The sequence below is a fragment of the Natrix helvetica genome (assembly GCF_964273705.1).
Source record: "Natrix helvetica genome assembly, chromosome: 3".
NCBI lineage: Eukaryota > Metazoa > Chordata > Lepidosauria > Squamata > Natricidae > Natrix > Natrix helvetica.
The window spans coordinates 162623186-162637944 of record NC_138549.1 but is presented as its reverse complement, the minus strand read 5'-3'; the positions used below and the strand labels follow the sequence as shown (position 1 = coordinate 162637944).

Genomic DNA, 14759 nt, shown 5'->3' with positions numbered 1-14759 from the left:
AGTAGAGATGTTAATGTCTGTTGTCCACTGGGGCTGGACGTTGAGGATGTTGGAGCAGAGCCAGCAAAGCCTGGTTTCCCAGGTGGGGGTCTTTTCGGTGCCATTTTAGTAAAGAGAAACTCAGAGGTGTCTGTGTCCATAGGATGAAATGGCAACTATGAAAAGGGGATAGTCAAGAGAGATCATGAGGCAGGCAGACCAGACAATAATAGGGACCTTTTCTATAGTTCAAATCCAGACAATAAAATCCATTATTCCAAGTCCGGGGTACAGTATCTCAAGAGATATTTCTGGGTGTCATGGAGACAAAGACAAAATGCCAGCAATTTCTATGGGTGGAGTCAAATTTCAAAGTGCATAAAGACAGCGGAAGTGTGCCATCTTGCCTTGCCAGCACGGGTCAGAAGGCAACAAACCAAAAGTTTACAAAGTTTTCAAAAAGAACAGATCATCACTTCTCTTTCACAATTGCAGCAGGGTATTCATCTGCTTGCTTGCTATGAGTGTGATTTCATTCTAAAGCTCTCCCCCTCCTCCTCCAAGGGCAGAGAGCAGTCCAAAGCCGCTTTTCCAAGGGGGGGGGGGAAATCTCCCTCCCTCCAATCGCACTTCCCAGGAACAGATTGAAAATCTTTAAGAAGCTGTCAATCCTTCATTAAACAATCAGAGAGGGAATCGGGGAGCGTTTCCATCTCACCACATTGCAGCTGCAGCCTTCAGATCGTCAAATTTGTCCAGCAGCCTCGAAGCGAAAGCGCACGGAAGCATGGAAGCTCCTCAAGCACCCCCTTTCGCCTCCTGGCACCTAGGGCAATGCCAGGAGCCCCCCTGCGGCCGCCGCCGATACAGAGGACCCCTAGCTAGCCGCCCCCTCGGCAGGGCGCCCCTACAAGGCTCCCTGTGCCCCCCGATCGAGGGGGCCCCACCAAGAGCGCACAGGACGAGCGAAACACACCCGCCGCTCTCAGCAGCCGGAACCGGAAGTCCCCGCCTCTTATTTCTTCTGTTCTCCAATTTGAATTAATTTTAAGTTTTTTATAGGCAGTCCCTTTTAAAACGGTAAAAATTCCTCACCAGCTGGAAACACTTTCTCTTTCCGTATCTTTCCGTTTTGGAGCCGCCCCGACTTCATCAGCCTAATGGCTGGATTTTTTGTCACCGGCGTGAAGAATTTCTCTTGGATCGATCAGGGATTTTGCGATGTCCCTGAGATCAGCAAGACATATTCTTCCTGTTCACCGTCTCTGCAGGACGATTTAGGTCCGTCTGGACCACCCAGCAGCAAAAGTATCGACGTCGATCTCAGAACATTGAGATCGCACGTTGTCTCGTTGCGACATTGGCTCCTCCTCTCCCAATAAATCTATTCTTTGAGGAACATGCCTGTCTCAGAATTTTGTTTGCTATGGGAATGTTACTTGGAACCCTGACATTGGCACTAAAAAAGGTTACTTATCACCATTTTGCACACTTAATTATCATTGCAGCATCCCCACGGTCACATGATCAAAATTTGGATGCTTGGCAACTGGCATTTATTTATGATGGCTGCAGTGTCCCAGGAGCATGTGATCAGCTTTTGCGACCATCTGACACAAGCAAAATCAATGAGCAAACCAGATTCATTTAATAACCATGTTACTAACTTAACAACTGCAGGGATTCACTTAACAACTTTACCAAGAAAGGTCATATAATGGAGGGAAATGTAACGTCAACAAGATATAATCCAGCTATTTCCTTAGGCATCTTATTTCCTTCAACCTTATGAATTTCCCCTTCCAGCTAATGCTAGCAACTTGAACCTTTGCAAATCAAATAGCTTTCCCCCGTCAAACCCCTCTTCCTTTATAAATGGGAGAATACCATATATTCCCATATTATGCCCCCATCCCTCTCTCTCTTAAAACCTAAAATATTGTAATATATTCTAAAGAATTGTACAAAATGGTAATAAAAGCAAATTTACATTTGTCTATTTCATGGAGTTGATTAGGTGGGTATTCCTATTAAATGTTTTTAGACCTGTAACTCTTAAACACCACTTTTTAATTTTACATTCTTCCCTGAACATCGGAAGATAAACATTAAGTAAACAAAATATTGCCAGTTTTTACTACTGCTTTTCCAGAATGTATGCATATGTGATCACTTTCTTTATATACTTACTTCTTCGATACCATCAATCCACTTGGGAGACAACCTCTTAGATACACAGATAGCTGCTTCAGGATCTAAACTGATACCCGATACCAGTGCCATGCGATCATCTGCAAGCTGGAGAAAAATAGATGAAAGGCATTTTGTCTGTTGTGAATCAAAATGACACAGCTTCCAGATTCAGAAGAAAATAACTTGAACATTTAGGACTCAAAGCTCATGATCTTCTGATTCTTTGCAACTCTTTTGAGATTTCTTGGACACTAACTAAGGTTTTCTGGTGAGAAATCTGGTTATTTAGTTATTTATATCCCACCTTTTTTATTTTGACAAATAACTCAAGGCAAACAAACATATCCAATGTAGCTTCCTCCACCTATTTTCTCCCCCAACAACTCTGTGTGGTGGGTGTGACTGAGAGAGAGTGACTGGCAAAGGTCACCCAGCTGGCTTAGGTGGCTAAGGAAGGATTAGAATTCACAGTCTCCCAGTTTCTAGTCTGGTGCTTTTACCACTAGACCAGGGATGGAGAACCTTTTTGGCACTGAGTGCCCAAAGCGCATGTGCGCACGTGCATACCCAAAATGCAACACACACACACATACTGCCCCCATGCATGCACCCCCCTCCCTCCTGTGCATGAGCGGGAGAGACCCGAAGTCCAGCTGGCTGGTGGGAGGTGCGCACATGTGCGCAGCGAAGCTGAGCTGGGGCAACAGTGCACATGCCCACAGAAAGGGCTCTGCATGCCACCTGTGGCCCGTGTGCCATAGATTCGCCAGCACTGTACTAGACCAAACTGACACTGTAACTGCAATGAGAGACAAGGGGTGAAGTCTGACCATTGTTAGATTACTCCGTTTTAATTTTAATTTGCAAAGGAGAGCTGAATGCATTTCTTGAGATAATCATGTAGGACAATTACAAGAACCCACAAACTTGGCCAACATACTTGCAAACACACACTTATCTAGGGCCGTCTCTTCAGAACTCTGCAATTTACAGGGGTTCTATGGCAGAAAATCACACACAACCTGATGTGCAAAGTTCTCTCAGGTTTAAGCCATTGGCTTAAGACAGGGGTGTCCAAACTTGGGAACTTTAAGACTTGTGGACTTCAACTCCCAGAATTCCCCAGCCAGCATGGCTGGCTGGGGAATTCTGGGAGTTGAAGTCCACAAGTCTTAAAGTTCCCAAGTTTGGACACCCCTGCCTTAGATCATGCTGGCTGGGGAACTTTCTGAGTTGAAGTCCATCCATGTGAAACTGCTCAGAAAGTTAACAACCTGTTCTCCTGAAGTGGTGTGAACTGGCTGAATCCCACTACTGAGAGAGGGGCAGGAAAAAGGTGGGAAATACACCCCTTCCATCCTCCCTTGTGCTATGCAAGGCTTCTGGGGAGAGTAGTCAGAAAGCATGTTGGCACTGAAACTTTCCCAATTTTCATCCCCACGGAAATCCTGGATCCCAGCACTCTTTAAATTAGCCCATTTAAGTTACCGTAGTTCAATAACTCTTAACCTACTCTTGCCAATGTCAAGGTATCAGACACAAAGACTTTTAGCATTACATAGGCAGAGTGTCACATAAGCCACAATTTGCTCTGCTGAGCCAGGGGAGAGGTGCAGTTTCTCTTTTGATTAATCAGCATGTATTCTCCCAGTTGAGCAATACTGACAAAGCATCTCACACACTTGAGAAGCGTGTTGTGAAGGTGTGTGTGCCAACAGTTGCATTAAGGGACACTATCCCTTTTAATGACTTTTACCAGCTCTTTTTATTTACTTACATGCTGGCTGGGGAATTCTGGGAGTTGAAGTCCACAAGTCTTAAAAGTTCCCAAGTTTGGACACCCCTGGCTTAAGATAAAGGTTGTGGCTCTGTACATGATACCTAAAATATTTCAATTTATGACTCATTCATACCGTCCGACAAACAAATTCCCAGGCCAAGCTTCATTTCAAACACACCGTATATAAATGCGGAATTTTACTTAAAACAGAAGCCAAGTTTGAAAAAAGTAAATCTAGTTAGGCTATTAAAGCAGATGCACAATGAAAAAGAAGGGCTTGAAGAATTTGAAGAAATTAGGGAGTATGAAATTATTTCAGCTTTTGTTATTTTCTAGATTACTTTCCAAATATACATGTGCTTTTTATGCAATTGAAGTAAGGTTAATACATGACAAATGATTTTGGGCTGAGCTGGTAACTATTAAAAGAACAACTTTATTTTACTATTTTCTTTTCAAAGACCAAAGAACATTTTATGTCCCAGCTTAGCTGTCTATCCATTTTCAACACATCAAAAAGATCTTTGAAGGTAGGTTATAAATACCTCCATCCTGGCTTAAACCAAGATTGAGTTTGGAGCAAATTCCGTATTTGATATAACCTTCTTCGCCTTTGGAATGATGGGGTTTTAAAAAGCGCACTTCTAGTAGACTGGGTTTACACGTTGGACTAAGCCAAAATGTGGTTTGGCAAAGCACGTTGAAAGAATCCAGCCAGTATAATTAGCAAACCGTTACGTTTCAGCACGTTGGGCAAAACCATCCTAGTAGAATTTATTTAACAAGTCATGGTTTAATAAATAACAACTTAGTTGGATGTGCAGAGTAAGTCACAGAGAGTGAATGAAACCGAAACCCAAAGAGCATAGTGGGAAAAAACAGGACAGAGGGAGTTGGTTTGGGGGATCCATTCCAAATGAATCTTATCGATCTGAGAATTTAGCTAGCCCTGGATCCCGGTCTACATTGGCACTGTTCTTCCACTTAACATCCAGGCAAGTAGCTGCTTGCTGCCTTTCACAATAGGACCCATGAAAGGGTATTGTTTCTTCAGGAAGCTATATAAAAATCTACGGTTGGCTTTATAATTAAAGGAAGCGCTAGGCTTGATATATTAAAATTATTTATAGTTTACAATCTCTTTTGTTCAGACCACGTTAGCTCCTGGTTTGAGAAAATGTTACACTAAAGGAATTCTTAAAGCAATCCACCATATTAGACAGGGTGGCTCATCTACAGTGCCAGCTCCGTTTTTAAAACTGGCCCTCGTGTCTTCCTATATTTAAGTTTAAAAACCTACCTGCACAGTCAAACTCTACATTTCATTCATTTCCAAGTAAACATGCCAGTTAAGACATTTTTGGTATTCTTAGGTTTTTAGTCCTTTCTAGAAAAAGGAAATGGCAATTATGCTGAAGCTAAAGCTAATAAAATGTGTTTCTATACATCCAGAGCTTTAAAAGCTAATGTAAAAGGGAAATTTTGTGGGGCCCACATTACTAGCCGCCAGGGCTGCATGCAATCTGTGGGCCATAGATTGGATACACCTGGTTTAAACAGTACTATTTTAAATCCTGGCCACTTCAATATCCATGCATATTACAGTAAGTGAGGGAATGAAGTAAACCAGAGACAAAATCCAGATGACTATTTGCAAGTCAGTCTTCTGGTTTCCCTTTGGAAAACCCCTAGGAGGAATAACCCTAAATTAAATGCCTTGCCAGAAGAAGGCAACTTTGAATGATATTTTATTTGGAAGAACAGATTAGACAAACAGCACAATACCTCATCCAGCTCCTGAGATGGTTTGGTGATCACATCAGCCCATCCATATAGAGACAGCAAAAAATTTTAAGAGAGGGAAACAAAAAGAACAGGACAGAGCACAGGGTACAGTCAGTTGAAGGAATGCAAGTATTTTATTGATCAACATTGGCAGATTATCACAGAAAACAAAACAGTCTTTAAAGCAGTATCAGATTTCAAGTGGATTTCACATTCGGCCTGCTGCACATTGTATTTTTCCTTTCAATATATTTCTAACCATGTTCTTGATCTGTAAAGAAAATGCACATTTTAGGAGCTTTACATTACAAACTTTTTAAAAAGTTCGTTAAGGAAATAAAAAGAAAACCAAGGCAGACTCTCACAAACAGTATAAATTGCTTCATATGATGGTGGATCCAGAACTTTCTACTTAACCTAGCCGTTAAAAGAAATCATTCAAGCCAAACTTGTTCACCGAATCCTAGTTTAGAGGATCTGATTCCAACTTAATTCAGTTACACGATACCTGAAAATAACACAACTATATATTTACCAAACTGATATGCTGCCCATCATGCCAAAGCGATACTAGGGTGGCTTAAAGATAAAGGCAAAGGTTCCCTTTACACATATGTGCTAGTCGTTCCCGACTCTAGGGGGCGATGCTCATCTCCGTTTCAAAACCAAAGAGCCAGGGTTGTCCAAAGACATCTCCTTGGTCATGTGGCCAGCATGACTAGATGATGAAAGCGCACGGAACTCTTGTTACCTTCTCACCGAAGGTGGTTCCCATTTTTCTACTTGCATTTTACATGCTTTCGAACTGCTGGGTTGGCAGAAGCTGGGACAAGTAACAAGAGCTCACTCTTATGCGGTGCTAGGGATTTGAACCGCCGCGACCTTTCTGATCGACAGGCTCATTGTCTTAGCCACAGAGCCACTGCGCCCCTTTACGGTGGCTTACAAATATTCAATTAAAATGCACCATAGACATTAAAACAATAAACAGGGGATCTTAAACTTAAGATTTAAACTCTGTAGCCATGAAATATCTAAAAGGAGTCAATTGGCTTATGTACGTATGACATTTTAATAAAACAGGAAAAAAGTCAGAGATTACATGCAGATCATTCATTAAAGAAAGTCTGTCTGGGCAACATTCATTAACCAATCTCTACATTGGATTAGTTTCAGAATCAAGTGTGGCCAAGTTGAAGCCAAAAGAATTCTCAGTCAACGCTTTTCCTGTTTTTAAGAAGAAGGCGTCTCTACACAGAGAATTGCACTAATGGATTTCTCAATTAGCAGGACTGGATGAATTCTTGAGGGTACTTGCTGTCCAGCCATAACTTCCATCCCTAATTTAGTCTTATGTTTTTTGCCTGTTTTAGACAAATGGAGCTCCAGTTATCCTTTCTAGCAGGTCAAAAAAAGGGAACGAGAAATAAGGCACAACATGTAGAGGTGATGTAACTGGGGGGGGGGGGGGGGAGGAACTAGGCCAGTTTAAAAAGTAAAAAGAAAGCACATGACAGATACAATTTCTTCATGCAGATGGAAATGGATGTCATACTAAGGACTTCTGATGTAGACTTAATCTGCTCTTCATTAGTGCTGGAACAACGGTTTATTTTAGAGGTCTCCAAACTTGGCAACTTTGAGACTTGTGGAGTTGAACTCCCAGAATCATTCAGCCAACTGACTGGCTGAAGAATTCTGGGAGTTGAACTCCACAAGTCTCAAAATTGCCAAGTTTGGGGACCCCTGGTTTATATTGTTGTCCATCCTTCTTTCTATTAACAATGTAGTTCATTCCAATAATTTCTGCTACCAAGAATGCTGCTCTATTCTGCAGAGATACCTGTCTGTCTTTCTTTAAGACCAATATGCCCGTTGGCTTAAAGTCCTTTTGTTTCAGTGCTGCAAAGGTCTATAAATGTAATCTATCAGGATTATTCAGCTATTTCTTCAAGCAACTGGATGGCTTCAACTGCCTCCCTTTGATCACACACCCACAGTCCACGTCAAAAGGCAATCTGGCATGCCTTTTACATTAAGCTGATTATTATTTTATAGTCTTCTTTAACTGATTATACTCTTCTCTAGCATTTCGAAACTGCTGAGAACTCCATGGTGACTTTGTACAGCATTTTCAGTCATTTCCACATCATCACTTTGAGGAATAATTTTGGAAATACTACAAGACCAAAATAGCAACAACTATTCTGAATGCACACTGCAGGAATCAGCCCCCCACCCTCCCGAGGAGGGAGGGCTGGATAATGGATCTACTTAAACCTCTCAGATTTTCATACTGCCAGCTAAAAGTCAGTCAATTGAAAAATTGATATATATCCTGCCAGTTAACTGCCCGGGAGGAAAGTAGTGGGTTATTTTATTAAAATTGCAGTTGTAAACTCAGGCTTGGTCCCATGAGTGCCTCAGCTTATGACTGTCGTGACTTATGATGGAAATTCTGGGCTCCATTAAGGTCGTAAGTGGAGAACCATTTGTATTCAGCTGATACTGCCTCTATTAGCAGATCCATTGTATATAAAGAATGAGGAAGAAACATTCCTGTAGTTTAGAGTTTTCCAAAGTGGTCAATATCAACCCCAAAAGCTGATGTTGGCTGATGTTATTCATAGTAAAGGTAAAAAGAGGTATGGTATTTATTAAATTTTTAAATATGTTTGCGGGGAGTGTCAATAAATCTGAAACTTCATGGAGGGGTCAATGAGCTGAAGAATTTGAGAACTCCCTTTTTAGTCTAATTCAAAAACATCTGAAGATAAATTAGGTAATTTTCTAACAATCTGTAGCCTGTACCTCAGCCATAAATTACTTTCCTACATCCAATCTCAGGAAAAATGTGGTTCTATCAGCACTATAACAATAGAACCATATGAACTACTGCTAACTTTGCACCATCAACTTTCTGTGTTTAATACTAGATAAAAGCTTTTGGGAGGGTATTCGAAATATATTGTGCTATTACTACTCTGAAACTCCCCATTATGGACTCTAAGTAGTTGTGCCCAGTAACAAGGTATTCCAACTTTAAAAGAAATCTCCTGACCTCAACACATTCTATTTTGATATTGAAACAGGCCATTTCGTACCGCCAAGAGGCTTTTTCAAGGGCACTCCATTGGCTAAAGATGGCATGAGAAAGTACAGGGCTACATTCATTTTAACATCCCCTTTATGTCTACCTGTATAATTATAAAAGGCATTTCAACCACCACGAAATACAGTCTAGGTAGGTCGACCCAAATATTTCCAATCATAGTGACAAGTATTCACTAGTTTTATTTTTTAGTGCACCTCTGAGGTTATGGCATAAAATGCTTGGTTTTTTGAAAGAAAAAAAACCTGAGTTTTTCTGAGTTTGTTCAAGCGAAAAGAAAAATTAATATCAGATATCTTTGCCAGGTTGACTGGGAAATCATAAGAAAAAGAAATCAGCCAGGCAAGTCTATTTCAACTCTCACAGTTTCTAAGCTATGTCAATATCTGACCACAAGCACTTTCAGTTGATGGGATGAAAAAGGATCTATCGTTTTGCATTATAAAATAATTATTATACATGCACTATTGATTAGAAAATGGAGAAGAAATAAATATTCCCTCTTCCAAAAAACCAACAACAACCAAAAAACACCCAACCTAACAAAATGAATTAAATATTGGGGAATTTAATTCCCAGGCAATAAAGACATCTATTTCTGGTCCCTTTGTTATTATCCTTAGCTGGTTAAAAATCAAAACTGACCACATCTATACAGAGCATGTTTTTGACAACAAATGTATAGAATGATCCACTTTTAGAAAAAAAGCCTAGCATTAGCTTTATTATGGAATCGCAGAGTACAATATTAAACCATAAAAAGTTAACTAGTGTCCTGTTGGATTGGCTCCCTGACCCATGTAAATTTAAGTCTTCTGAGGAGCGGGGAGGGCGCATCCATCTGCTTAAGGAAGCCCTCTGGTCTCCCAGTAGACGGTCTTCAATATGCTGGCATAACACAGCCACTGATCCCAGTAACATCCATGAATCAGTCCAACCTCCTTTGATCAGACTAAGCCAAACTGGTAGCCCGCACTATGAAAATAAGAGCTTTGCTGGATCAGACCCATCTAAATCCAGCATTCTGTGTCACACAACAGTTGAGCAGGTGCGCTTATAGTAAGTCCACATTCTACTGCGGTTCCCCGAAAATAAGACACTTATTTTCTTTTGACCCCCGAACTAAGCGCCTGGCCTTATTTTCGGGGAGGCTTTATTATTTTTGAGGTGCGGCGAGCGTGGTCACCTCATGGCTGCTGATGTGTTGCAATATTTTCAGGGGAGGGCTTATTTTAGTGCATGTGCTCCAAAACCCGATTGGGCTTATTATTCGAGGAGGACTTATTTTCAGGGAAACAGGGTACTGAGGGCTGCCTAGCATAAAAGACAGGCAAATATATCAGAGAAACCTGTTAGGCGAACCAGATCTCATAGATTGGGAGAAAAGCAGAGAGGATTCAGACCAGGGGGGAAAAGGGGGGGCACAGGGGGACCCCCCAGAAAGAAAGAAAGACATGCTGGCTATCTTTTAAGCGGGTTGGCACACACAAACAAGCGGTATCATGTGGGATACAGTAGGATGAAGGGAGACTCACCGCAGCAGCCATGCTACGTGAAGTCAGAGGACTGGAGGAGCTGTAACTACTCACTTGCTCGGCCAGCAGCTGCCGGCTTTGGATGGCGTTGTTCCGCAACAACAAGTACGCGTCTGTTAAACGCCGGGTGGCCATGCCTGAAAGTTTCCTACAGGTCCTTCTAGGACCCCCCCCCCCCTTAGAGCCTGCAGGAGCCCCGCTCAGGCTTAACCCCAAAGGATCCCACCACCAGGGCAGCTTCCCGGCGGGACCCGGTTCTTAAAACGGCGCCCGGTATTCTGGAACGGCCGCTGCAAAGGGCTTCCCGCGGGGGCTTTCCCTGCAAGGGTTCCCCATGCGGTTCTTCAGCCCCTCCCTGCCCGGAGGCCGAAGCTCTTTCCAAGGAAGCGCCTAAGGGAAACCGCGCCCCTCCACCCACCCAGACGCCCCCGGGAGTCTCCCCGTGTTAGTCTCCACGCAAGCAGCCTCCACCCCCCCACCGCCTCCAAGGAGAGCCCTGCAAGGTTTCCTGCGGGCGGCGCTGCGGCTGCTCTTCTTCCTCCTCCTCCTCCTCCTCCTCCCCGCCGCTGGCAGGGCACGGAAGGGAACCAGCCCCGACTCCCTCCGGCGTGTGCCCTAGTCTTGCTCGCCCGCCCACCCTGACTGCAATCACGGCCCCGGCTCGGCTCACTTCCGCCTTGTCCGGCGCTCAAATCCTTCCCCGGCTGGCCCCGAAAGAGGCGTGAAACTAAAAGTTCCGGAGAAAGGAGAAGGTGGAGCAGCGGGACAAAGAGGTGCGGCGCTTTGGGGGCCGACCCTCTAGCGCTGGCTCCCGTTCGACGCGATAAGGTTCGGTGCTATTGCGTGCGTGGCCTGAAGGAAGCTGAAGTTAAAAGGAGGAGGAGAAAGTGGAGAGAGGCCGGTTAAGGAGAGTATTTCTCAATCTCAGCAATGTTGAGATGGGGAGATTTCAGTTAAGATTAGCCACCGGTTCAGAACTGCCTGTTTTGCCTGCCTCGCTGAATTCACGCAGCTCGCTAGACTAGGCTAAGTAGAATCGATTTTAATTTACGTAAGTAACTAATTAAATCCAAGTAACCACTGATTAAAAGTAATGGCCTGAAAAATAAGGTATCCCATTTATGAAATTAATTGACCCGTCCCCCTGTAAATATTAATCATGCATTCTGCCCATCCTCCTAGCAGAAATCGAGGAAAGAAAGAGGGTAACTGGAGGCCTGTAAGAAGAGACGGGACAGCTTACTTGTCTCAAACTGCATAAAGTCTCCTGCTTGAGCAGGGGGTTGGACTAGAAGACCTCCCAAGGTCCCTTCCAGCTCTATTCCGATTAATTTAAATGTGAGAACGCAGCCGGAGTCTTAGCATGTTGTAGGAGCCAGACCACCGTCTTAATCCATAATTTATTTGGCATAGCACTTTAGGTATGCAATTGCAGTTTGTAAAGCTGGGCTTGTGTGTTGTGTGGATTCGGCTGCTGGGTGGAATGTACCAGTGGTGGATTCTGGCTCCCGTTGCAACCGGTATGCTGCAACGGGGCTGGGTGTCCACCATGTGCATGCGCGCAGCAAGCGCATGCGTACCCATCGCCTGTGACGCTCCAGCTGCCCTCCAGAGCACCGTACCAGAATGGTACCTGATGCTCCCAGCAGGCCTATATGGGCACGGAAGGTTTTGCCACATGTCAGGCAGACGTGTGGGCACCAGTGTTGCAGTGTTTGGAGCTCTGGCTTTGTGGAGTGTTTGCTTCTCTTGTGCCATAGTTGTTCTTCTGTCCCCAGGTGTCTGGCAGCCTTGGTGGATCAACGTGCGCCATGTCGATCGATCTTATGCCAGGGTTTCCCAGGAGGTGGTCGATGTCCAGGGACTTGAAGGAGGCTTTCAATGTGTCTTTGTATCACTGTCCCCGATTTGTGTGATCACTTTCCTTGAGACAGCTCACCATAGAGGAGTCGTTTAGGTATGTTATGATCCTTGCCACATGGCCTGCCCAGTGTTGTTGTGGCCTGCCAGTGGCAGGCAGAGCTAGCAGCAGATTTGGGCAGTGAGGAGGTTGGGGAGGAACATGGGCCAGTCCTGGAGTCTGACGAAGGCTCTGAAGAGGGCTCTGTGTCAGAGGCAGAGAGGGGGCCAGAGCCGTATGCCAGTTATCAGCTGTCTTCAGAGTCAGACATCAGTGAGGCAGACGAACAGATGGAGCCTCTTCCCAGTGTGTGCATGTGCACAGTTGCCAGACAAAGGGAACAGCTAAAGAACAGGGATCAACTTGGGAGTAAGGCGACAGGTGGACGATGAATGGCCCCTCCCATAGGAAATAAAAGAGGAGCGAAAGGGGAGTGGAGTTTGCAGGAGACAATTAGTTCGCTTAATTGGTTTGTGACTCTCCGAGACTCCTTGCCAAGTTTTCCAGATATCAGCCTGTCATCTGTCCAAGCCAGATAAGGTCTCTAACTCTAAATCTTCCATCGAAAGACTTTGCTGGATGTGAATGAGCAGAATTCACAGTAAATTAATAAATTTTGTCGGGACAAGGAGTTTGCTTCAGGCTCTTGGGAAGACTCGGTCAGAACAAACATTTCTGAACTTTCATCAGAAGGGTGTGAACTGATGGCAGGCCTGCTCTGGAGAGGACTTCTGGGTCTGGCACCTTCTCTTGCCACCACATCCTCAGAATTCTATGGAGGCAGGTCGTGTGGAAGTGGTTGAATTGCCTGGCATGCCTCCTGTATACAGTCGAAGTCTCACTGGCATACATCAGGGTAGTTTCGTGTTCATTCGTGCTTCATTCATTTATGTTCGTTACTTTCTAGGCAGAGAGGCGTTGATACTTCTAAATTTATTGGCAGCCAATTCCATTCAAGTCTTTTACAGTATTGGTTAATTATTAGAAAGTTACTATTATACTATTACGTATTTTTCGGAGTATAAGGCACACTTTTTTCCCTTAAAAAACGGTGAACATCTGAGTGCATCTTATACAGTAAATACAGCATCTTTTTGCCTCCCAAAACGCCTCCCCCTTTGCAAAAATGGCTGTGCATAGCCCTTAGGAGGCTTCCAGAGTGCTCCTGAGGGCTGGGGAGAGCAAAAATGAGAGATAAACGGGCCGTTTTTTGCTCGTTCCCGCCAGCCCCCAGGAGCACTCTATAAGCATCCTAAAGGCTATGCATGCCGATATTTGGACAAAAAATGGGCCCACTTTCGTGAAAAATGGGCCATTTTTGGGAGGTCTGCAGAGCGCAAAAACTTTTTTTAAAAAAATTTGCCTCTTCAAAATCTCTCGTGCATCTTATACTCCAAAAATACGGTATATCCTCTGTTCTTCTCGAGCACTTGTCAAAAAAAAAAAGCACATCTGATTTTTCCGGTGAAAGATCTTACAACTCTTGTTTTGTTCTTTTTAGATGCAGCTTGAAAAGACAGTAGATGGAGCTAATGCATAATGAAAATATAGAATTTACCACTTTGTTTCTAATATTTTCCAAAATTAGATGTACTTAGAAGAAGGCTGCATAAACTCACAGGATTGATACAGGATTTATTTCATGTTTTGCTATCTCTACCCCAAAGTTCATTTAAAACAAAGTTTTGGCCTTTCTTTAGTTGTTCCAACAAACAGAGGTAATTCTCAACATGCGCCTGGTCGCTTAGCAACTGTTTGAATTTACTACAGACATCTCCAGAGCTGCCTACGACATGATTTCGAAGTTCTGATTGCTGCCTCTCCCAAGATTGCATTTTTGGTGCTTGGCAGCTAGGTTGCATTTTTTAAAAATGTCCTTTATTTGTTTATTAAATTTTTATGCCGCCCATCTCCCCGTAAGGTAAAGCCACTTGCAGAATCCTGCAGTCATATGACTGCCATTTACCACATCGTTGCTGGAAACTGGCATTTATTTCCAGCATCTGGCAAATATCGCCCAATGATTACAATGGGTTTGCTTAATAACACTGCATTCATTATGAGCCATGGTGGTGCAGTGGTTAAAATGCAATACTGCAGGCTACTTCTGCTGACTGCCGGCTATTGGTTCTTCTCTTGGTTCTCTCCTTGGTTAGTTTCCATCCATTGCTTCTTTTGCTCTGTCTTCAGGTGCTTTGGAGAATACGTTGACTCCCCCATCTTCTGTGTGGCAGCCCCTCATATATAGGAACACTGCTATTTTGTCACCCCAGTCCTTCTTTTTATGAAACGAGGCATACCCAGTTCCTGCAATTCTTCTTCATATGTTTTAGTCTCCAGTCCCCTAATCATCTTTGTTGCTCTTCTCTGCACTCTTTCTAGAGTCTCAACTTTTTTTAAATATTGTGGCGACCAAAACTGGATGCAGTATTCCAAGTGGGGCCTTACCAAGGCCTTATAAAGTAGTATTAACAC

General features: G+C 43.6%; 1 protein-coding gene across 3 annotated transcripts in view; it reads right to left on the bottom strand.

The window, feature by feature from the left end:
* STX16 (syntaxin 16) overlaps positions 1–10773 on the bottom strand; it is a 28718-nt gene extending 17945 nt beyond the window's left edge. The window contains exons 1-2 of one of the 3 annotated variants that reach the window (XM_081948391.1): positions 10385–10773; positions 2170–2277 (exon numbers count right to left, since the gene is read on the bottom strand). In XM_081948391.1, the coding sequence (XP_081804517.1) occupies positions 2170–2277; positions 10385–10519 (243 nt within the window). In that variant the 5' untranslated portion in view covers positions 10520–10773. Of the gene's footprint in view, positions 1–2169; positions 2278–5737; positions 5891–10384 lie in introns of those variants that run through there. The other 2 variants (XM_081948392.1, XM_081948393.1) reach the window with 2 other exon arrangements.
* Positions 10774–14759: the final 3986 nt, after the last annotated feature.